The sequence below is a fragment of the Vidua chalybeata genome, chromosome 9 (genome assembly GCF_026979565.1).
Source record: "Vidua chalybeata isolate OUT-0048 chromosome 9, bVidCha1 merged haplotype, whole genome shotgun sequence".
Taxonomy (NCBI): domain Eukaryota; kingdom Metazoa; phylum Chordata; class Aves; order Passeriformes; family Viduidae; genus Vidua; species Vidua chalybeata.
In genome coordinates, this window is record NC_071538.1 from 27,269,734 (window position 1) to 27,293,624 (window position 23,891).

The window sequence follows — 23,891 nt, forward strand, 5'->3', positions numbered from 1 at the left end:
GGCAGTGCAATGGAAATGCAGCAATGTAAGACACAGAGAAACTTTTCCATGCTGTTTACTCTATACATTTTCACAATATACTTTTGAGAACCAAGAATATTTATGTACAGGAGTTTGGTTACGCTTGTTTAACTGGATAGTTTGATAATGTTGTTGCAGTTATGATTGTCTAAGGCAATAAATAAAGCAAGATTTATTGGGAGAGGCAATACCTTTTACTAACCAGCTGATATGGCTGGAAAAATAAAGATGATTTTGGGCACATGAAGTCTTCTCAAGGTCATGCTTCCAGATCTGGGGCACTGTTTTTAGTTCCAGTAGTGACACTCCAGCTGAACTAGCAAAAGATATTTCACTTCTCCCCAGTTCTTGCTGTGTTTAAAGGAAAATAACTCTGATGCTAGTGGCATGTTATTGCAAAAGGTTTATTGTGCTCTGTTGAAAATATCACCCAAAACAACAGAAAATTAACATGTAAAGTCCTTGTTTCTTCTTTACACAGCTTCAGGCAGGGGTACAGCTTCAATTTACAGAAATTTTGTAGCACTGCTTAAGACTTACATCAGTAGAGGGCAGACAGCTATTTCCTCCAGTGCTATTTTCTCTGGTTCAGCTTTCCTCTCACCCTCCTTTCCCCTGAGCTGCCAGGCACTAGTGGATTGGGTGGAGCAGGCAGGGATGGCAGGAGAACATGGGCAATCTCCCTCTAGCCAGGATTTCTTCAGTTGCCATATTTTTCAAAGTGGGAAGGCAATGCAGTGCACCTGTGAATCTACCTGTAGAGCTGGCCTAGTACTGAGTTCAGAATTAAAAGGCTTAGCATTTCTGCTTTACTGTGACAGCAGGGAGTGTCTTGTTCCTGGCCCCTGCTGATTTCACCTCAGGGCTGCTCTGGGTTAGCATTCCATGAGGAAATCTGTTCTGTGGAGTCTCTAGCCATATAGCTCTGTGCAATTTCCACACTGTATGAATCCCCTGGAAAAAGATGGCAGATCATTGTTATTCAACTCATGTCTGCCTACAGAACACTCCAGAGAACAAAATGCAAGCAGAGGTGGTGTCCACCCTTCCCTGCACTAGACTTCCCGGACAGAATGAGGCAGGCTGATACAGTCAGAGTGGATCTGACCTCCTTCTCTCCACGTTTCACTTGCTGCACTTTAGAGAGGAGACAAGGGGAGAAGGCTGATCAACATGATTCACATGTCAAGCATCCCTAATAGTACAACCAGCCTCCAGCTGATTAGTGCCCCAGAGAGTGCTGAATCGAGAGACCAGGGTGGTCTTTTCATGGCCTGTGTGAAAGAATTTCTTGGCAGTGGTTCCAGCAATGGACTTTATTCAGCACTGTTGGCTAGAAAACTTGTTGGAGTCTCTAGGCAATCTTATAACCCTTTCACTTCACAGCCTAATTTAAAACATTTGTGTGTATGTGGTGATTGGCAATAAAATACAGAAAAATCTCAGACTAGAGGAAGTATAGGATTTGTGGGTTCTTCCCTAGGTCCCACCCATCACTGACACATCTGGGATACAAAAAGGAAGAATGACAGCACGGGTCATGTTTCAGCAGTGTCATGCACCATGAACTCATGGCAAATTAGCAATAAAATTCCTAGAGAGAGAGACATTTACCTTAGCAAAAATGTTGTGGCCAAAGTAAAGGCAGCTGTTTGAAGGAGGATGTCAATGTATGTGCTACTAGATTTATAACTGGGTGCTTACAGTGATCAGTTCTTAAGTAATATATTGGCAATAAACTGAAATAACCAGGTATTAAAACTTGCATGCTATTTTTATGTAAGTTTGTTTCTGTTTAGTTGGCAGCTAACTGCTTAAGAGTTGATTCCCTATCTGCTTATTATTTAAACAGTATTTGATTCAAGTATCTGTCATTTCTAGTTCCACTGTATCTCAGAAGGGAAGATTTTGAGCTGGAGAACAAGTACTTTAAGATTAAACCACCTCCTTCAAAACAAACCTTCTTGCACAAAGCTACTTCTTAATTTCCAACAATTCAAAACTATTGATTTGATAAATATACTGTTTTCCTGGAAAAATCAAAGCAGCTGCATTTGCAAATTCTGTACAGTAGGTGAGCAAGTGCTTATTTGTTAATTGATGCTGTCTTTAATTAAAGTAAAAGTCAGCTTTTTAACCTATGTGGGATACTCTATTTACTGGTAAGAAAATGTAGCATGAATAAGCATTGGAACAAAAGGGATTAATATAGTTAAATTTTGTCTGTACCACTTGTACTTTGTACCAACTGCAGAAGACTTGATGCTGAAAGAATCATAATGACCTGAGATTTCCAGGACATTTTGTTTCCAGAGCATAATTATTGCAGCAGTGCCGGGCATGGTAATGGATCACTTAGCACTGTACTATTTTTCTTTGAAGTAAATCCTTCATGTATCATAAAATAGCAAGAGAAGTGTTACCTAGGCTCGTGCTAAGCCAAAATGCCCGCTGAACTTGTACAGTTTGGCAATAAGCTGTAGATGCTTTGTAGACTGCCAAGAAACCACATTGTACTCAAGACAGAGTAAATCACAGCAGCAGCAAATAAAGAAAAAAACAGGTAGTTATCTAGGGAATAAAACCCAAACCCTTCCCCAAGCCCCCCAACAACACAGCAGAAACTATCCCTGTCCCAGGGAGCACTTCCCTAGCTTGGTTATGCTTGCTGGCAAAACAGTTCTCATCAAGGCTGCATTTTCCTTATTTATTTCACTCATGAAAACTGATGAAGCACTTTGTTTTATACTTTCCAAATGAGGGATTTGCTATGGAAACAGTAAGACCCAAGAAGCCAATTACCCACTAATGATGTTTTTATGTGCTCGCTATTCAGATTAGAGTGAAATGTAAGGCTCAGCTTAAAATCTGAAGTGCCTTGCTGTAGAACTTTCTTTTTCCCAGCAAAATCAAAACAGAGAAACTTACCAAACAGAAACTAATTTTTACAGTTTAGGTACAGTTTAACTATTCCGCAGAAATAAAAGGTGGGCATGCACAAGGAACATCCTAAAAGAGCAGATGGCTGAGAGGTAAGTAGATTTTTGTCTTCAGTGCAAGAAAACCAATCTTGATTGCTCTCGTTTTATTGACACCATTGCTTCACTATAGAATAACTGAATAAAAGAACTGGTCCTACTTAGAATATTCTTGGAAACAGTTTGCTATTGAATTAATTTGATTGTAATGTACTATTAAAAATGAAAACAAACAAACAACAACAATAAACCCAAAATCGAAGTTAAATATGTGTAGACTTCAAGGAAACTGCAGGGCTGTGAGTACAGGCAGTACAGCAACACTCAGGAGGTAACGAATGCTTTAAGAACATTCAGTATTTTTATTGTATTTTTATTTTTAAATGCAAGACCTTCGAGTCACACTTTGTTCAGTATCCATTTACAGGTCACAAATACAGAATGCGTGTCGTGGAATACAGTTTAATCCTCCATTAATCCTTCTTTAAGGCTGTCAGGAAAACCAGCTCATTGTTCGGTGTCACATTGTCACTGGCAATTGTTTATCTTGGGAGAGAGGAGAGATGGAGCTGGAAGGAACAGGAGGCAGTGCCTTCCGTACGCTGAGCAGCGGCACCCCGAGCGCGTCCCCCGAGCCGCGGGGCACCTCCGCGCCTGCTCCTTCTGCCGCCCGGGAAGCACGGAAAGTGGGAATTTCACGTCAAGCGCTTCAAAATACTCAAGCAGGAAACAAATTAAAACTCGTATTATTGAACAGAACTACGGGAAGCAGGAAACTGGGGAATTTCACAAGCCCCTACGCGCACTGCTTCCCAGCAGGAGTCAGCCCCAGTGGGGTGTCATGGCGCAGAGCCGGTGGCAGCTCGGCCACCGCGAGTCGCCGGCGCTGTTCGAGCGAGCTCTCCTGGCTCTTGCTCGCTACTTTTACCCTCGGGGCCGCGTTCCGCTGCCGGGCCCTGTCGGGGCGCGGCCGCCTCCCGGCCCCGGTCCCGCCCGCGCAGCCGCCGCGCCCCGCCCCGCCCCGCTCGGAAGCGCCGCCGTGACCCCGCTGACGCGGGCGGCGGGCCCGGAAGCGGCGGGCGCGGGGCCGGACCGGGGGCAGCGGCGTTGGGCGGCCGAGCGGCCCCGGGAGCGCCCGGCGCCGCGCAGGTGCGACGGACGGGGCCGCGCCGGGCAGCGCGGGGGAACGGCACGGCACGGGGCGGGGCGGGACAGGGGGAGGGCGCGGCCATTTTAAGCGCCGCGGGACGGCGGCGTCCTCGGTGCCCCTGCGCTCGGTGCCGCTGATCCCGCTCGGGCCAGCCCTGCCCTCCGCGGGGGACAAGAGCAGCGGGCCGGGTCCCCGGGCCGGGGGCAGCGCGGCCGCTCGGCGGGGACAGGCGCGGCAGGGCCGAGCCAGGCGGCCCCGGCAGGCGCTGGGGGGTCCGGCCCGGCCTGGGGAGCAGCTGGGGTGGCTTTGCCCGGTTGGGGTAAAACGGGAAGAGAACAAGCTTCGGTGTAGTAATAATAACAACAGTGCACGCCCATCCCAGAGTGGGGCACAGGCTAAATGCGGCCGGGAGGCGAGCGAAGCCAGCCCGGCCGCCGCCTTAGAGCTAATAATAGGCAGTGTCTGTCTGCTCACTGGCTCGCAGCAGGTTATGCCGCGGTCTGCAACGCAAAGGGATTTTAGCGATTTAATAAAAGCCTCAGTTACGCAGATGCATAAAACTAACAGTGAAATATAGAAAGCGTTATTAAAAACTGAAGTAATGTTTAAGTGCTAAGAATAATTTTTATCTTAATTATTTTTGGCAGAGTATGAAATTACTGTTGCATATTTTCTTAAGGTCCAGAGCAGAGCCAAGTCTTCAGGGGAACTCTTTGGTAATCACCTATGAAGCTCCTGATCCTGAAGTTGCACTTTTGCAATGAAGAAAAGGAGACGGCTCGCTGCAAGTCTAAATGAAAAGGTTCATCTTGGCCATGAGAAAGATACTTCAGAACAGATTCTTGTAGTGGACTGTGCACAAGAAATTGTCTCCAAGTCTACAGAAATAGCTCCTGCAGATCAGCTGGAATCTTCCCAAGAACTTTCACCATCACCAGAACAAAGAAAGCTCCTAAGCTCATTGCAATATAACAAAAATCTACTTAAATACTTAAATGATGATAGACAGAAACATCCATCGTTTTGTGATTTACTCATAATTGTAGAAGGAAAAGAATTTAGTGCTCACAAAGTTGTTGTGGCTGTTGGGAGTAGTTATTTTCATGCCTGCTTGAGCAAAAATCCAAGCACCGATGTTGTCACATTAGATCACGTAACTCATTCTGTCTTTCAACATTTGCTTGAGTTTCTTTACACTTCCGAGTTTTTTGTGTATAAAAATGAAATTCCATTAGTGCTGGAAGCAGCAAAATTTCTAGATATCATAGATGCAGTGAAGTTACTAAATAACGAAAGTGTTTCCAGTGTACAGACTGATGTGGTAACTGATGCACCTACACCAGTAGAAACACTCAGTGAACTGACAGGTAAACTATTAAATAGTCATCAGTGCACCTTTTGTGGTCGAAGTTTCTGTTACAAGAAGTCCTTAGAAAATCATTTGGCTAAAGCCCACCGCCCCCTTTCCCTGGAACAAAAGCATGGGTTAAAAATGGTTGAGAAGGCCAGCTATTCCACTAGACGCTCCACGAGAAGCCGTAAATGTCCAGCGAAGTTCGGTATCAGTGACAATGAAAGTGGTGATGCCTCTGACAGCAACTTGGAAAAAGTCAGTTCTGACAAGGAGACATCTGAGAGAAGTGAATTTGAAGACAGTGAAAGTGAGTGCAATGTGGATGAAGATGGGCAGGAAGAGGAAATGTCAGGTGAAGATTCGGAATCTGAAGAACAAAGTGAAAAGGAACAGAATGATGCTGAAGAGGGTTCTGAGGCAGTTGACTCAATGGGGAATATTCCTGAAGGCTTAACTCCAGTCATCATTCAAAGCAGTAGCAAAAAACTACTGCAGTGTCCCAAGTGTGACAAAAAGTTTGATCGAATAGGTAAGAGTGGGTTAGGTTTATCTCCTTCATGGTGGTGCTGTTTGTATGGGAAATAAACCAAGTTTTTTCTTTGTCCTGGAGGGTGAATATGAGAATTTCTGGATCATCTCACTGATCCAGTGTGCTGCTTTTTTCTTGAAGTGTTTTAAGTTGTTATGTCTGTGGTGCTAAATAGTTTCAATAAATTACCTGAGCACGTTATTTTAAAAATCTGCAAATACTATATTTATTTCTCTTCCACTGCTCTGGATTCTGTGTGTAAAAGCACAGCTACTATGCAGAAATAATTGGCCTGTGAGTATTTAGGGTTGGAATAGTACATTTTGGTTCTGCACGTATTTGCAGCCCTTTTCTCTTTGCACTTTCATAACTTAGAATTCTAGTTCTGTGCTCAAATAAATCCATGACAAGCATGCATTAAAAGAAGTGATACATAAAGTATTTCTTTATAAGCTTGTATTCCAATGGACAATTGACTTACATGTTAAATTTATGAGCTCATAAATTTACAATACTATACAGCAGCATGCATGTATGTTCTACAGAGAAAAAAAGTAAAAGCTAGTACAAAGCAGAGAGACTGCTATTGACTCGAGGTAGATTTATCCACAGGACAGAATTTTGTCCTCAGAAAAAACATTGGCAAACAGAAGAGGGAATACAAGCCGTGTGAAAGAAATGAGAGAGTAGCATTTTTGTTTCTGGTAGTATGTTGAGTCCCAAATACAGATAATGTGCAAGGGTTCGTATCTTTTGTTCAGTGTTCTGCTACTTGAAAGTACCTTACGATTACCGGTTTGTTTTGAGGCTGTTCCCCATTCTGCAAAGGTACTCATGATCAGTGTAGTGAAATAATAGGGCTGTAATTTGCAGTATTTAAGGTCAGACTGTGCTGTAGGGTTGAACAGGAGTGACTTGTAACCCTTGCACAAACTTACAGGAAGATGGAAGTGTGTGGAAAGACCTGGGATTAAACACATAAGTGAGCACTGGGCAGTTTTCAGTGGTGTAAGCCAGTAGGAATCTTTGGATGGATGTGGAGGGTACTTAGAGCTCGACTATATCTGAGAGAGATTATAGAACAAACCCCAAACATGCCTATTGCAGGTGATCCCTGTTGCAGTTCATGCTAACAGATTTGACTTCGTTGTCCAGGCAAATACGAGAGCCACACTCGTGTCCACACGGGTGAGAAGCCTTTTGAATGTGATATTTGTCACCAGCGCTACTCAACCAAGTCCAACCTGACAGTGCACAGAAAGAAACACTCCAGTGACACTGACTTCCATAAGAAGGAGCACAAATGTCCCTACTGCAATAAGCTGCATGCAAGCAAGAAGACTTTAGCAAAGCATGTGAAGAGGCAAGTATGGCATAGTGTGAATGGCATTTCTGAAGAAGCATTTTTTCATTTTAAAAGTGAAGCTAAGCAGATAAGCATATATATAAACACAGCATATTCTAGCTATACTATATATATACTAGCATACTACATACTCTAGCATTATATTTATAATTATTTCTTCAAATAACTGCCTTTTCAAAGGGCATGGGGATTAGCAGTATCACCTAACCTGCTGTAAGAAATAGCAGTAGTGCTTCTATGGGGGTTCTGCCAAAAGTTTTTATTATAAGTTTTAGAATCTTTGAGATAAGCTAGCACAGTCAGAACACCTTCATGCTTTTAATTTGAAGGTAGAGTAAAATACCTTATTTAGTTTTAAATATGAGTTCTTTACTGTTGATGATAATAGATGTCTAAACCATTTATTTGCAGATTCTTTTAGATAAATAATTTATGGCAGGTCTAATTAGAAGGTTTTATTATTTACTTACTGCCTTTTTTCTTTTTTCTTTGTAAATATCTATAAGTTGAAACTTGGCCTTTTGTCTTATCAAATGTTGTATGAGGTTCTACAGGAATCCATAGTCATCACTGCTTTCCAGTTACTTGTGTCATTAGAATTGTTTCAGCATCAGTATTCTGTTCTGCCAGTGTGGTGATCAACTGCCTTGACATATAAAGCTTAGAAATAGAAGTTTAGTATTTGGATTATCTTCATCTTGGAAAGTTATGACTACTTTCAGCTTCTTTCTCCTAGGTTTCATCCAGAGAATGTACAAGAATTTCTTTCTATCAAGAAGACAAAGAGTGAAGGTTGGAAATGTGATGTAAGTAATATTTCACTACTTTTTGTTTTCCCATACAGAGTTTATCTTCTGTGAACCTTAGTGAAAATCTGGTATGTGTTTCTGTGAAATCTCAGAAAGCTTTCTAAGGGATAGTTTTCCTCTAAGCGATACATTTCTTCTATCTGCTGGATTAAGGACTTAACTTTGTCTATATGTACAGCCTCTGGTCAGATAAATAATCCCAATTTGAATTCTAAAATAGAGGCAGTAGTTTTTCAAAAACATCAGTTTACAGATTATTAGACTTGAGTGTTATGAAAGCTTTAAAACCAGTATTTGCTCTCCTGTTAATTGCACATAACAAACTCTGACCATAAAGTATACTGGTACAGGAAGGATCTCTCAATTGTGAGGAAAATATATATGAAACACTTTCTCATTTAGCTGCATGTGCATGTCAACAGAGTTGTAAATTTGTGCTAAATTTATCTCTAATTGTAAAATCACAGAATCCTTTACTTGATTTTCTTGTGAGAGGTATATGTGTGAGGTATATCTGCTCTAAAAAGGAATTTGTAGAATTTCCATTCTCTTTGTGTATGCTGCCAAATAATGTTTTAAGGTTTCAGATGTGGGGTTTTGTTGTTGCTATTTTTTAAGGGAATTAGTTTCCTTTATGTTTTTTGGGGCAGCTGTTTTGTTTATGCAAGCTGCTGTATGCTGCAGTATATCTGTAATATTAGGGGGCTGTAACATAATTACAAACCTTGTTTTATTTGGGAACCTTCACTTGTAAACATCCAGTAGGAAGTTGGGAGATATCAGCTGTAGGAATTTGTATTGTTCATTGTGCAGCTGGTGGGACTGTGGTTCAAGGCTATTACCTGGTTCATGAAAGGGTGTTATCTTCCAGGTGAGGCTGTACTGTGTGAAGGTGTTACAGATTCTGTTTGTTACTAGATAAGAAACATCGTAATGGTGAGACTCAATTGTGCAACATTGTTGACGTTGATTCATGGGAAAGTGTGTTACCAGATGAGTGATTTGATAAACTCCACTTCCTGGTTTGTGGGTTTATTTTTTAAATTGAAAATTGTAAGTAGAAATTTTTAAAGAAATGAGCTGCTGCTCCTGTACAGCTCATGTGCATTGAAGATGGACTTGTGTTAAAAGCAGGTAGAATTCCAACTTTTACAGCAGTTGGACGTTGAACAGGACCCTTGGGTGCTGTGCTGTGACTTCATTTGTTCATGTGGTGAGTTCTGAGGGCAAAGGTGCCACAGATGTGAGCTGCAGGATTCACTAAGGTTATTGGTTTATGCTGTAATCTGTCTGTGAACAACAGGATTTGCTGACCATATTTTAATCCTTGTGGAATATGAGCAAATTTACACAAACAATAGATATTAATAGTAAGGAAAAACAAGAGGGCTATTATACTTTATACAAATATGGATTTTCTTACACCTCTATTTAACATTAATGAGTTTTTAAACAAATACAGCTGCTGGTTTTGATTTCCTTATTCATGTGTGCTCTGTGAAGCTGATTGCAGGAGTTAATGTGTGGGAGTTGTAGTGCTCAGCTGAGCTGTCATAAACAACAGCAGGAGTCTCACAGGGAAATATGTGAGCACTCTGTGTGTTGAAGCGTAGGACCCTGATGATAAATTGTAATACCTGCTTTAAATGCCTGAATTTGAGCTGTGGATTCAATTCTGTAATTGTCCTGTGTGCTTACTTAAGTCACTACTAATAATTCTTGAACATTTTGGTTAATCTGAAAGCAGTACTAAAAAGCACACATAATGTTAGGCTTGTGATGGTCCTGTAGTTCTAAAATGTATTTTGAGTTACATTTCCTTGTCGGTATTGGCATTTTCTCTTTAATACCTGCTGTCAGGGAATTTCCCAGAGGAAATAAAGGAACAGGTATGACTTTGAGTCTACATTAGCTTATACTACAACAATTTCTACCACAGTCCAACTAAACTGTTTCGGCATCCAAAACCAAGCCAAACCTATTTGATTTTTTCCACTGGGTTATTTTTGGCTGAGTTACTGTGTTGAAACACCCTAGGAAGGGAGTCTGGGAAGTGCTGGAATCAGTAGAAAGAAGGACTGGGGAGGAACATATAACTGCATGCAGCAGTTGCCAGTAGTTGATTTAAGCTGGATCTGCATCCTGATCTATGCAGTTACAGTCCACTGTGGTTTATGTAGAGCACAGGTTGGTTTTGATGTTGACAAAAACCTACTGGCATAGAGTAGGTTTTTGAAGAATACATGTTTAATCTTATATTGGTGAAGAGAACAGATGAAATAAACTGTTATGAGTTTATGAATAGGAAAAGAATCTGGTTATAATGGGTGTATCTTTGACAAAGTGTGTTATCATTTCAGATTTGTAAGAAGTCTTTCACTCGAAGACCTCACTTAGAAGAGCATATGATCCTTCACTCTCAGGATAAACCCTTCAAATGTACCTACTGTGAAGAGCATTTTAAATCTCGCTTTGCAAGACTGAAACATCAAGAAAAGTTCCATCTCGGTATAGAAACCTCCTTCTGACATGTAAACACTAGATTTAAAGTAAAACATTCCCCCACCATTTTATGTCCTGGTCAGTCTGGTTTCCACCACACCTCCTTTTACAATTCTCTCTTCCACTTTTGGGGGAGAGTTGTTGGAAGATTTTTTGTTGGTTGGGTTTTTACTTTTGTGTTCAGCTGTCTTTTTGAGGCATTCTCTTGTACCCAAAAAAGTCAGAATTCTGGGGAGGAAGAAGAATTAAGGTTAGTTTGATTTTAAAGTTTTTTGCACAAAATTGATTCTCAGCTGGGGAGTCAGATTCTTCCAGAAGTTTTCAAAATACCTTTTCCTTTCCTTCTGAAGTATTCTGCACACTTTTTTCATACTACTGATTATTTCTGCTGGGTAGGAACTAGATGGGTGATAAGAATTTTTTGTTTCAAGTGATCTAAGTAGGCTTAATTGCTTTTGACTATGAATTCTGAATGTTTGCTTTACTGTCATGAAATTTGCCAAAATGCCAAATCTTAGAAAGCTCACAAAGTCTAACTGAAGTATGCTGCCTGTACTGAAGATGAATAATTTCTTAGACAAAACTTTTGCTTTGTAAATTGATGAGGGTTTTCAAAAGTACCCAGTCTGGGCTTGCTGTTTATTTTAGCTGACAGTCAATCCTACTCTGTGTGTCTGTCTCCCTGTAGGGCCTTTTCCTTGTGATATTTGTGGCCGCCAGTTTAATGACACAGGGAATCTGAAACGCCACATAGAATGTACTCATGGGGGAAAGAGGAAATGGACATGTTTCATCTGTGGGAAATCCGTCAGGGAACGGTAAGGACTTGGCTGGCTACTTGAACTTCAGCAGAACGCAGCAATATTTAGCATACTTTGATTGCTGTTGAGTATGCTTGGAGTTTTTAACATAAATGAGATCATTTCAGAGCATTAGTGTATTAAAAGGTTGTGTGGGAGCCACTGGTAGCATGGGATCACCTCTAAAATTAAGAGTGACAGCTGTAGGTAATTAATTATGAAGTGCAAATATATTAAGAAAGTCTTACCTCTCATTCACTTCATTTAAGTTTCTTACTGTTAAGAAACTTAAGTTTCTCTGTTGTGCAAAAACATCTTGCAATTTTTTTGGGAAAGATGTTTTCTTTAATGTATGTTTTCCAAATTTACGTTGGGACAGTGTTTTATTTCTTTCCTGATACTGTTTCTAGACCCAGTTGGTCCAGTAAATAGGTTGCCAGACTGTCTTTGAATGCATGTGTTGGTGTGTATATGTGAATTTATACAGGCATTCGGATCTACTGTGAGCCATCACAGTGAAAGAAATTGAGAAAATGATAGTATGCTTCACTTTAAAGTGGCAGGGACATTGCTTAAAATGAAATTTTACTGGCTTTGTAAAACAGAACAACTTTGAAAGAACATCTGAGAATTCACAGTGGAGAGAAGCCTCATCTTTGCAGTATTTGTGGGCAGAGTTTTCGTCATGGAAGCTCTTACAGGTATGGATTTTTATTAAACAAGCTGCTGAAGTGTTTTGCTTATTTGGTGATATATATGCATTCATGTTATTGACATCATTCTTTGTAATGTATGTGTTTGATGTACTCCACCTGTGAGAGCATTAGTAAATGTTCTAAACATCTTTCAATTTAAAAAATATATTACTAATCTGTCAGAATTAATTTAATTTGTAATACATTAGTGGCTTAAACACAAAAAAACCCCCTACAAATCTATTCTCAAAGTTGAGTTTTTTGCACATGTAAAATTTCTATCTCTTTGTTATTCAAAGAGAAAATAAGCACCTCTGCTAAAATATCCCACTAAATTAATTTCACATAAGAGTGCTCAGCTCAGTTCTCTCTTGCTTTCTAAGAACAATTCGGGTGCAGTTCAGCTGCAAGTTACTTCCTGATACTTATGTGAAGCATTAAAGACTGCATTTTATGCTATTTTGCATTGAATTAGCAGTACAGATTATTTAGACAAAATTGTATTTTATGGTCATGTTTATGACTCAATATGCAGACTTCATCTAAGAGTGCATCATGATGACAAGAGATATGAATGTGAAGAATGTGGGAAAACATTTATTCGGCATGACCATCTGACAAAACACAAAAAAATACATTCAGGTAGGTATTTTCTTTGGAAACTGGCTTCAAAATTACTATTTTGAAATAAAACCAAATAAAAAGTTAATGATGGATTTTTTTTTCAGTGCGTGCAATGCTTTAGGCCTGATAAAAGTTCCTGCCACTCTTTTTAAGGTCTGCTAAAGTAGAGTTAATCTTACATGTTTCAAAAGTTTAAAAGAAAAATGTTTCCTCCATGATACCATAGAAAGCTGAGGGACAGTCAAAAACATGTAACAATGAATTGCTTTAACAATCATAAACACAAAAAGCAAAAGTGAAAAAGGAGGATTTTTTTAATGATTCCAGATTTCTTTTTTTTAATAGCAATTGGGTGAAACATTATTGCCACAACACAGAAGAAGCTGTCAGAGTCTCTGTCAAAGTTTGTACACTGATCACTTCAATGTAAAGAACATCGAGAGGGGTTTCTGAAGTCTCTCTTGTGGGAAAGAGGGAAGGAAGGCTGAGGGAATCAGCCCTATGAACAGATGGGGATGATCAGGAGGAAGAAAAAAAATCAGTTGCTCTGAGAGCAGAAAGGTTATCAAATGTGTAGGAAGAGCAAAGATTCACCAGTGACTTCTTCACAACAGGATCCAGAGGAAATACGACCTTCTAGGAGGCAAAATACTTTGTAGGCAGCATGGAAGTATGAAAGTGATCAGAGTCTAAACTTCCTGAGTCTTTATGTGAAAGACAGCTTCTTTCCTGGTGTTTGAAATCATAATGTCTGCTATGAAATAAAGAAATCTTTGAAAAGTCCAAGTACAAAAAAAAAAAAAAAAAGAAAAAAAAAAAGAAAAAAAAATCCTCTTTTCTGCTCTATTTGCTTTTCCCCCTCTAGAAAGTTACATTCTTTGACTGTCCACACCCCTATTTACATGAGAAGAAATACTCTGCCACTTTGTGGAAGATCTCAAGATGACTAGAAAGCATCAAGATACTCTTAAACAGCAGCATAAAAGAAAAAGGTAACTATGTCCATCAGGATGATTAAAATGATAAATACTGAGGTGTCATTTTAAATTGTACAAATTAGTAGCTGAAAATAATTGGTATGTTTCAATAAGCTTCTCTTTAAAACAGCTGAATTATTGAAGGTACCACGTTTCAGATCATAATGAAGAGAGCCTATTCCCAGTCATTCACTTGTGCTCCCATGCAGTGAGCGTTTGGACAAGTGTCTCTTGACTGGGAGCACAAAGGTCTTCGTAGGAATCATATGGAATAGTCCTATATAAAAAGTGCTAAAGTCCCTACTCTGATAGAACTGCTGTGCTTCCTCAATTTTCTTCTTTAGTAAGAGAGAATCCTTCTCCAAGTGAGGTGTGGAGGAACTTGATTGGCTGAACTTTGGGAACATGATTATAGGTCATAGACTTTTAATAAGTTCCAAAAAGATTTAACCAAAATTTATTGACTTGCTCTTGTAGGTGAAAAAGCACATCAGTGTGAGGAATGTGGAAAATGTTTTGGCCGTCGAGATCACCTCACTGTTCATTATAAAAGTGTTCATCTAGGAGAAAAAGTTTGGCAGAAGTAAGTGTGAGGTTTTTACAACTGCATAAATGCTTCTGTACTGTAACTGGTTTTGTTAGGACTTGCATGTGTGAGCAGAATTCTGCTTTTCTGTGTGTTTGTCATGCCTGTACCTCAGGCTTCATAGAGATGTTATTACAGTTTGAAGGGCATGTCAGAAAATTGCCTCTACAATTTAAGTTAGGTATTTCGTTTGTAACACACTTAAGTAAATAAAAGCATTAAAAGGATCAGATTTTAATTTGTCAATTATCTGTCTCAGTGTTGTTCTTAATTGTTGGTTTGCTGTAATATTGTCATTGCAGACTAGTTAAAACTGAATTATTAGTCATCAACTAAGCACAGGGAGAATTATCTCACGTTTAAGGTGTTTTAGAAGCTGGCAGCAGATTAGTGGCTCTGAAAGGAGGTAAAAACTTTGAAACCCAAGTTGTGTCTCTTAACTTGAAAATGCAATAGGGCTTTAAAACCCTTGAGCTCTAAAAATAAACCTCTCAGACATTTGAAATAAACAGCTCTGGTTGTTTCTCAAATGATGCATTTCCGCTGCTAGTACTCATTAGTGTTGCGTAGAACCCATTAAAGATGTGTCTGACTTAAAAGTACAGTACATTGCTTATTCTGGTTTTTTTCCCTTGGTAGGCAGTAGCCTACCTAGAAATTCTGCCATTCCTAGAACCTTATTTATGGCCTGATTCTGTCAAAGTAAAAGCTTCCTGTGGCTGTTGGGAAAAAAAAAAGCTACTTAAGGAGATTTTTGGGGTTAAAAAAGAAGTTTTAATGGCTTTTGTTCTTTGAATATTTAAGTGCCATTCCGACAGAGAATAAAGTTGAACATTGAAAAGAATCTAATTTACCTTATTGGTATGTAGATGCCAGGAAATAAAAACATAAGTGAGGAAATATGGAAAGTTTGGTATTTAGCTATTTTGCACTTAAAGAGTTCAGAAAGAATTTAACATAACTTTACTGTTAGTTGATTACAAAAAAATAACATGAAATGTCTTTTTTTCTTTAAAGATATAAAGCAACATTTCACCAATGTGAAGTCTGTAAGAAAGTTTTTAAAGGGAAATCAAGTTTGGAAATGCATTTTAGGACACATTCAGGTAAAAAGAAAATAAACCCCAACTAAACCACAAAGCACGTAGAAATGTATTTTTGTGCATCAATATTGATTCAATGACTTTATTCCTTATGGTTGTTGAGCATTCAGGATGAGAGTAGGAGAAAGCAGCAAGATTTTATTCATTCTTATATGCTGGCCATTCCTAAATACTGTTTTTTGGTGGTTTAGCTGGAATACTGATAATCTCAGCTCAGGTTTGTGGGGCACTTTTTGCACCTCCTCCATTAGTTCACTGGTATGTGTGTTTTTGCCAAATTTACCCAGACCTTCTAAATGTTTCTGTGCTCCAGAGATTACTGCATTTCAAGTGGTAATCTAAACAAGGAGTGAACTCCCTTTGGAAAGGGCTATGTCCTTTCTCTTTGACTTTGTTTTCCCTGTCTTGTGTTTAGGAAAACCATTGTCTTTTGAAACATATAGACGTAAAAACTGAGCTCGTTTAATCCCAGTATCGTAACAGTTAAAAGACTATTATTTTTAATTTGGTTTGTATTCTAATGTAAGTGCAGAGTACTGAGAGAATTGTATGTAAGAAGAGTATGCCAGTATAACTTCTAAACAAATTCCTGATGACTCTCTTGATTGTGGAATAGATGCTGAACCTAGTTTGTTTTCAGTAAAATTGTTTCATAGTAAATCTTGATGCCTTAATCCCTGGAAGGTATTTGCATATTTATATGTGATTTGATGTTACTCAGAATAACTAATGGCTACTTCTCTGTCTTTAAAGGTGAGAAGCCCTACAAATGTCAGATCTGTAATCAGTCTTTCAGAATTAAGAAGACATTAACGAAACACATGGTTATTCATTCAGATGCTCGACCTTTTAACTGCCAACACTGCAATGCAACCTTTAAACGAAAAGACAAGCTGAAGTATCATATTGATCATGTTCATGGGTCTAAGGCTGCAGAGGAGGCATTGGCATCTTCAGAGGAAAAGCTAGTCTCCTTACCAGTGCAGTACACCTCTGATGACAAAATTTACCAAACTGAGGCTAAACAGTATGTGGAACAGTCCAAAGCATATCAATCAGAAGCCAAAACTTTGCTGCAGAATGTATCCCCAGAAGTGTGTGTGCCTGTGACTCTGGTCCCCGTTCCCATGCCAGACCCCCAAGCAGAGCTGGTGCAGCACAGTGCTCAGTCCCATGGCATCCTTCCCCCGCAGCCGGAGCAGCCAGATTATCAGCGAGCAACGGAGCTCTCCTTCCTCGAGAAATACACCCTGACTCCACAGCCTGCAAATATTGTTCATCCTGTAAGGCCTGAGCAGATGCTGGATCCTAGAGACCAGTCGTATCTTGGAACTTTACTGGGGCTAGATACAACTCCCACCGTACAGAATATTTCAAACAACGAACATTCATGATCAGACCATAACATTCCACCGAATTTATTAAGCCGGCGGCCACCAGAAGGCTGATGTGGCAACTAGGATTTATATTTTATATTTTATTTGGACTCATTAAGTCTCCTGCATAGTTTTGGGAAAACAATTTGTTTACATAATATTTGAACATTTAGGCACAATTTGATGCATACGACAGAGTATTTCTTGTGATTTTAAGAGTTTTTAAAAATCTTATACATGGTCTTTTAAAAATAATGCTCTGAAATATCTTTTAAGGATAGTGGCTGAAAATGTAATTACATATCTGGCTATTTATAAAAATTGTTTGCCTTTCTGCATCTCACTTCAAGCTAATGTTTTAAGTGGAATAGAAAGCATTCTAAAAGAATAAGGACTATTTAAAATTCATGAAAGTTTCTAAAGGCAGGCAGGGCTATGAAACACAAACTTTAAATTATGTTTCACACAGAAATTAATATATAATTTTCTTGAACCTGAGGCATTTTTGGAGGGTTTTCAAGGTGGCTGGACTGTGGAGCCCAGCCAGTGAGCACAGGCACTAGGTTCTTCTGAAAAGTTATTTATGATACTTTATGAAGGCACTAAACAAGGTGTTCAGGGATCCCCCTGAGTACAATTAGGCTGCATAAATTTGGCTTCTTAGTTCTTCTTTGATCTCTAATATTGAATAATGTGGGAAGAGCTAGACAATGGTATTGTCAATTTTCTACACTTAGTTCTATATAATTTTAAGATGCATTTTTTCTTGCTTTCTCAATCTTCTTTGTCTTCTAAAGTGTACCCTACACTCTAACTTCGAAAGAAATGGGAGTATTTACAAGGTCATTTTAATCCATGAACAGTCACAAAGGGTTGGCATGGTTGACCCTTGCTAAAGCATAAATGATATCAGGGTCCCACATTAATGTGCCCGTTTTCAGGTTATCTGTGATAGAGGAGAAATTTAAAGACTGTTCCAGAACAGTATTTAATTTCTATTTTAAAAAATAGAAAATCAGTAATGCTAAATCTCGTGTGAGTTGCTAATTAAATTGTTTTGTTTCTCACTTTCTTGTACTGTGTTTATAAACCAAAGTTAAACTCTTGAGAGTATTTTATGTCTAATTATTTTTAGCTCTTTCTTTACTAGACATAAGGGTTTTTTTTTTCAAAAAAACCCATTTGGATCTACAAGTCTGGTGTCACCATGAAATCTTGTATAGTTTAACCTCATCAAGCTTTCTCTTTTAAGTGTACTTTAAAAATAATTATTCTGTGTTTGTTTGGTGAATATGATGCCAAAGAAAGTATCTGAAGTAACTTTATAATCTTCATAATTCCTCACAAGAATTGCATAATAAGATTCCCATCTTACTAAGATGAGATTGAAATTTTCCTCCAGTTTTCCTCTGTTCTTAAATTGTTATCTCAAAGAATCTAAAATGGGAAACTGGATTTATGTGTATTGTTGTAACTGTTAAATTTATTCAGTGAGCTGAGCACAAGGGAGTTGTGGTGATAAGTTGATTCTCTTATCACAGTTCTGCAAACTCTCAAGTGGCACAGATCATTTGAGATTGTATTCAGATACTTTGGTGTTAGAGTCTATTAATCATCTACTTCAGTGTTGAGCAGTTTGCAGGAGAGGGGCCAGAACTGCCTGAATGTTCATATTTTGAAGCTTGTACCCTAATGGATTCTTAGCCTAAACACACCAAAGATTTCTGTTAGCTGTTAAATAGTGGCAGAGTTATAGAATTTAAGTGTTACCAATATTTAAATAGGACTTAGCCAAAGAAGCACAATAGAAGTCCTAAACTTTAAAGTTCAGTTTCTAAAACAGGACTACATGTGTTTAACTGTTCTATGTATGTATCTCTAAAGTAAAATTTAGAGCTGTGCTCTGGGAATGTTCAGACTGACATGCTGTAAATAGATCTGGGAAGAAGCTGAAGACTAGCAAATACACAGCAATAACAAGGCCATTGAATGCCACCTTCTGAAAGGACACTATCAAGTACTACCCTTTCTGCTTTCTAACTCCACCTTTCATCTCCTTTCAAAATAAAACTGTCTCTGTCACCTTTACACTCCATGGCTTGAAAGTGGCTGGTTTATGTGTACTTTTCATGTCTATATGTGTGTATCATATTTATACTATTAATGTGCACATGAAATATGATTTCTGCTGCATTTGTAATTGTACTGTTGAAAGTAACCCAACATCAGTAGTGTCAGTACAGTGCTCAGACTAAAAGCCTAACTCTTTGTCATTTCTTGTCTTTTCTGTCCTACAGTAGAAATAAGTATTGTGGGCTTTTGACGAAACAGTAGCTTCAAAGTGGTTGGTAAATAATTGTTTCTTCTAAAGTCCAGTCTGTTTGGAAGGCACTCTAGGAAAACACTGAAATGGAATTTGGAGCATATTTACTTGATAATGTCCTTTTAAAAATTCTTTCATAATTGTGCCTTTTATATCTATTCTAAAGAATGGGTTTTTTTCTCTAGTTGAGTTGTTTATTCAGAAAACATGAAGGTCAATAACTTTCGAAGGGCTCCATGTTTGTGCATGCCCAACAAGAAATGAACTATAAAAGGACTCGTTTTTGAGAAAAATGAGTGTGCTCTTTGCTGTTTGGGTCACCAGAATTACTAGTCATTCCTGGAAAAAAATATCTACTAGTTCTTTGGTGTTTTTTGTTTGCAGATAACCCTACTAGTTAGTGTTTGTACCTGCTGGTCAGGCTGGATCATTGCCAGTTGACAGTGAAAGACAATAGGAAAGCTTATGTGCTAGATACATAGTTTTTATTTTTATTTAATATCATGAGCTATAATTCATATGGCTTTACATCTACTTAAAATTCATATATGAGCAAAGTAAATTTTCATGGGCTGGGACTTCATTTGGTAGGTGAAAGTCTGGTTTCTGCTTGATAGAAGATAGTCCCTTGTAGGAGGAGTGGGGTCGAAGGGCAGAGGCCTCCACCTCACAGCTCATGGCTTGGAACTCCTCAGTATCTGCTCCCCCATTTCAGTATGTGCTCATCAGAGAGTGTGGGTGCTGTTGATGTAGAGGGGGCATTTACAATAAATGTTTTATCAGGCAGTCACTAGATCAGTTGAGTGTTTATTGCCAAAGAAAGAAGAAGCAGGTGTCTCTTAAAAAGATTTGTAAAGAGTGTTTAGTGGCACATTGCAAAAAGTTGATCTTTTCCACATGCTGACCTTTGGGAAGAAAAGTGGAGTCTGTGATGATACTCCAGACTGCTGCGTGATTCTGAGAACTTAGTGCACTCGTTCTGTTCAAACATTAAATTCTGTATTTTTTTGCTATACAAATTTCTGGTTGTAGACTGAGTTTCTTTAATTCCTTTAGGGGGTTTTATGTTCAGCTTATTTATTTGTATTGGAATTTCCTCTTTGAGCACTGACACTTTTCTTAGAGAGTTGTATCCCTCATGAGTTCTTTTCATGCTGAACGTCAGTCATTGTAATGGTGAAGATATTTTTCTGTAAGGCGGTGGTTTCCTTTAAAATATAGTGCTACTATAGTCTGGATTATAATTCCAGTAGTTGTTCCTAAAGATGGGTCATGCCAGACCACAGTGACAAAAGATGTAATTGGTGTCATCAAAGAGCTGAACTTATTTCCCTTTAACAAATGTGGAAGAACCTCCAGAACTGAAGAACACTTCCAAGGAGTCGCCTCGCAATGTGCTTGATCAAACAGGAAACATGTTATGGACTGCTAAGGAATAAATGACCCTCCAGTTTTTAAATTTAAAATAACTTCTGCGTAGGAGTTAATGAATGTAGAATTATGAATGAATTCTCTTGTAGATTAATAGGGTTGTTTTTTTTTTTCCCTGATAACAACAAAAAAGATGTGAAATTTCTGTGTGGAACACACAGGCATACCTGATACAGTCTCTGTGTGTTCCCCATATGGCCGAGGCTAAAGGGAAGCAGAGTGCATTTATCTGTAGGTCCTTGTGACTGTTGGCCTGTGGGATCTCGCTCTACAGCACTCTCACAACCATTTGGTTTTTTCATCGTGTGCATCCAAGAATGTCACTTGGCAGAATGTAATGCAAGGGCAGTCACCTTGCTTAAAGCCAAAAGGGTCTTTTTCACGCTTCATTAGAAATGTTTTTGTTTAAAAGGTTTTGATGGATTAAAGACAAAAATGACAAAATTTTTTGAATCCCCCATAACCATTTTGGTCATGTTAAATGCTGGTCTTTTTCTATGAAAGAATAGGGTGAAAAGAACTCAATATTTTGTCACTTATATATTGAGATAATGTGTTTTAAATGTGATCTGTACAGGTTGGTATTTTAGATGGAAGTCTTTAAAGTTGTCTTTTTAGGGGAAATCCTTTGCTGTAAGGAAAAGTTAGGAAGTGTACTGTAAATGTGGAAGTACTCAGTCCTATGTGTAATTTTGTTTGCTATGGAAAAGTAAAGTTCTTTTGTCTTAACATTGTGTGCTCCACAGGATTTCTTGCAGGGGTGCTTGTGCTAAGCTTTGATCTCTGCCCCATTTGTTTTCCAACAGCGCGAAAATACAGTATTCTGTGTGTCTTTCAAAGTTCTTGAAAGAGAAACAGACGAGGCCGATGTTTTCATCAGTATTGTGTGTGTCTCATTCTGCTTTTGACTTCAAAATATTTTGTAAATTAAATTTATTTACGAAGCCCCCCCCGTGGTTTTGCTTGGTTCTGGGCGTTTCCCGGCGCGGGAGGAGCGCTGTCCCTCACAGCGGTCGCTCTTCGCCGTTCGGTGCTTCCATTTCGAACTCTCACGGCCCCGCGAGCTGGGCCGTTTAAATGAAGCGCCGGGCGCTGATTGGCGAGCGGGAGAGGGGGGCGGGTTGGAACGGGCGCGAGCCGCGCTGGGATTGGCTGAAGAGCGAGGGGCGGGGCTAGCGTGCGCGGTCCGCGCGGGGATTGGCGGAGCCGTGGGTTTGAACGCGCGAGCGGCGGTTGGCGCAGCGCTGCCCCTGCGGAGCCGCAGCTCCGCGCCTGCCCGGCCATGGCCGCGGGCTCTGCCGCTGCAGCGGCGCGGGGGGACCGCAGCTCCGCCAGCAACCCCGGCCGGCGGCGCTGGGCCCCGCGGGGAGGTGAGGAGGACGCGGATGAAGACCCCGCCGTGCTGGTTCTGAGCTACTTTTCCCGGCCGCCCTTCCTCAGTTTCGGCCGCCTGCGTGTGGGCGCCTCCCGCACGCGTCTGCTGGCCATCGACAACCCCAACGAGGATGATGCCGAGGTGGTCATCGACCGCTTTCCGGCCGCTGCCAGGGGCTTCAGCATCGAGCACCGCCGCTTCTTTGTGGAGGTACGGGGAGACGCGCCAGGGGACGGGCGGGAGCTCTGGCGGCCGCAGGACCCGGGGCTCGGGAGGAGACGCCCGGGGGCAGCCCCCCAGCGATGTGAGGCGGCCGCGGCCCCGGGAGCTGCGGCCCCGCGGAGGGCGGTGCGTGTGGGGCCGTGTCGCCCCCGGTTCGCCCCGAAGGGCGGCGGCAGCCGGGGTGGCGCGGTGGCGCCCCTCAGGCTCGGGGCTGTCCGCGGTGCCAGGGCGCTGCAGCCTGCTTCAACTGAGAGGCGTTTGCAGTGAGGATAAAACAATAAAACGAAATGAATTGCTCTTTGGGAGCGTTGCTGTAAAGACAGAGACCTGTCAAAAAGTTTCAGGGCCGTATGTTCAGGAAAAAGGCTGAGCGAAGAGGATGCCGGTTCACTGTTCTGCACGTTCATTAGCTGACAACAGAGTGCAAGGCATGCTTAAAATAGGATTAAACATTTACGATACCTAAGGAAATGCAAACTGTCGCTAGTCCAACCAATGCTAGTATTTAAAAGAACCGTTTAGACGAACATGTATCTACAATTACCTAGACTGTCCAGAGTGTGTGTGAGAGAGGAAGAAACACTCTGGCTGGACATGTCTTCCAACAATGGGCTCATAAAGCCAGGGTGAAGTCTCGCTGCAAAGTGCTTGAATTGTATGCTCCTCTAGGAATTAATGAATAGAAAGCTTCATGGCTTCCTTGATAATTTGCAGTGTCTTACTTTTTGTTGAAGGACTTGTATGTCAAATTTGACTAAAAACATTTACACTTATATTTAGGGTTCACTAAGGTCCTAAGTTAATCAACCTCTGATTATTTGTCCCACCATAATTCTCTCAGAATTATTCTGGAGGATTTATTTGGCTAATACATGCAAAAAATTATGTAATTTCTTCTTCTTACCTTTACTCAAACCTTCTCCTTCTACTATGTGTTATATGTATTCCTTCTTGTTTTCCACTGTAGTTTGATTCAGAGATGTATGACAATATTTTTGATAGGGGTTGTTTAAATTTACATGCCAAAGAGGGAAAACTGACACTTAAACATTTAACAATTTTTTATCATTTCATATTGTCATGATATATATTCTATATACTGCTCATTGTTTATTTGATTACTTGATTTTCAATGTTACCAAAGTGTACCTAAATGCTAAATATGAAATATATTTTTTTTCAATAGTCAGGACAAAAAATATTTGTTTCTGTCACGTGGACACCATTGGAAGAAGGAAAAATCAGAGAACTGGTGTCTTTTGTTGTTAATGATGTTGTAAAACATCAAGCTGTGCTCCTTGGTGCTGCTGAGCAGCCCCCAAAGAAAAGGGTGAGTGTGTATTTATTGTATATTAATTCTGTTACTTTGGCATCTCTGATGCAAATATTGTTTTTATTACTAGAAAATTCAGTGAAAGAGGACTATAAAGTGATACATGGTGCTGTGGAAATGCCCATTGTCCTCAACTCTTTTTAGCTGGGTTGGAAAGTAGGTACTGATAAACTACAGCTTAAAGAATAACACTGAAACATGACCAAATAAATGGTTTTCAAACCTGCAAATAAGGTATTGTAGATTTTTGATCAGGAGTTCTTTTTATAGTCTTTTTAAACTGAATGTTTACTTTTACATGTAGAATTTAGAAAGTGAGCACACTAACTTTTAAGTA

The 23,891-nt window shown here is 39.9% G+C and overlaps 2 protein-coding genes across 3 annotated transcripts in view; both read left to right on the forward strand.

The window, feature by feature from the left end:
- The first annotated feature begins 4,079 nt into the window (after positions 1–4,079).
- Positions 4,080–21,573, forward strand: ZBTB41 (zinc finger and BTB domain containing 41). The gene is made up of 11 exons (XM_053950392.1): positions 4,080–4,148; positions 4,829–6,032; positions 7,188–7,395; positions 8,135–8,204; positions 10,568–10,715; positions 11,398–11,527; positions 12,115–12,210; positions 12,740–12,846; positions 14,283–14,388; positions 15,409–15,497; positions 16,248–21,573. The coding sequence occupies exons 2-11, from the start codon at positions 4,910–4,912 to the stop codon at positions 16,886–16,888; spliced, it is 2,718 nt and encodes a 905-aa protein (XP_053806367.1). The 5' UTR covers positions 4,080–4,148; positions 4,829–4,909; the 3' UTR covers positions 16,889–21,573.
- Positions 21,574–21,883: 310 nt separating this feature from the next.
- The window catches only part of ASPM (assembly factor for spindle microtubules), a 29,021-nt gene continuing 27,013 nt past the window's right edge, over positions 21,884–23,891 (forward strand). For both annotated transcript variants that reach the window (XM_053949961.1, XM_053949962.1), the window contains exons 1-2: positions 21,884–22,209; positions 23,408–23,551. In XM_053949961.1, the coding sequence (XP_053805936.1) occupies positions 21,907–22,209; positions 23,408–23,551 (447 nt within the window). In that variant the 5' untranslated portion in view covers positions 21,884–21,906. The remainder of the gene's footprint in view (positions 22,210–23,407; positions 23,552–23,891) is intronic.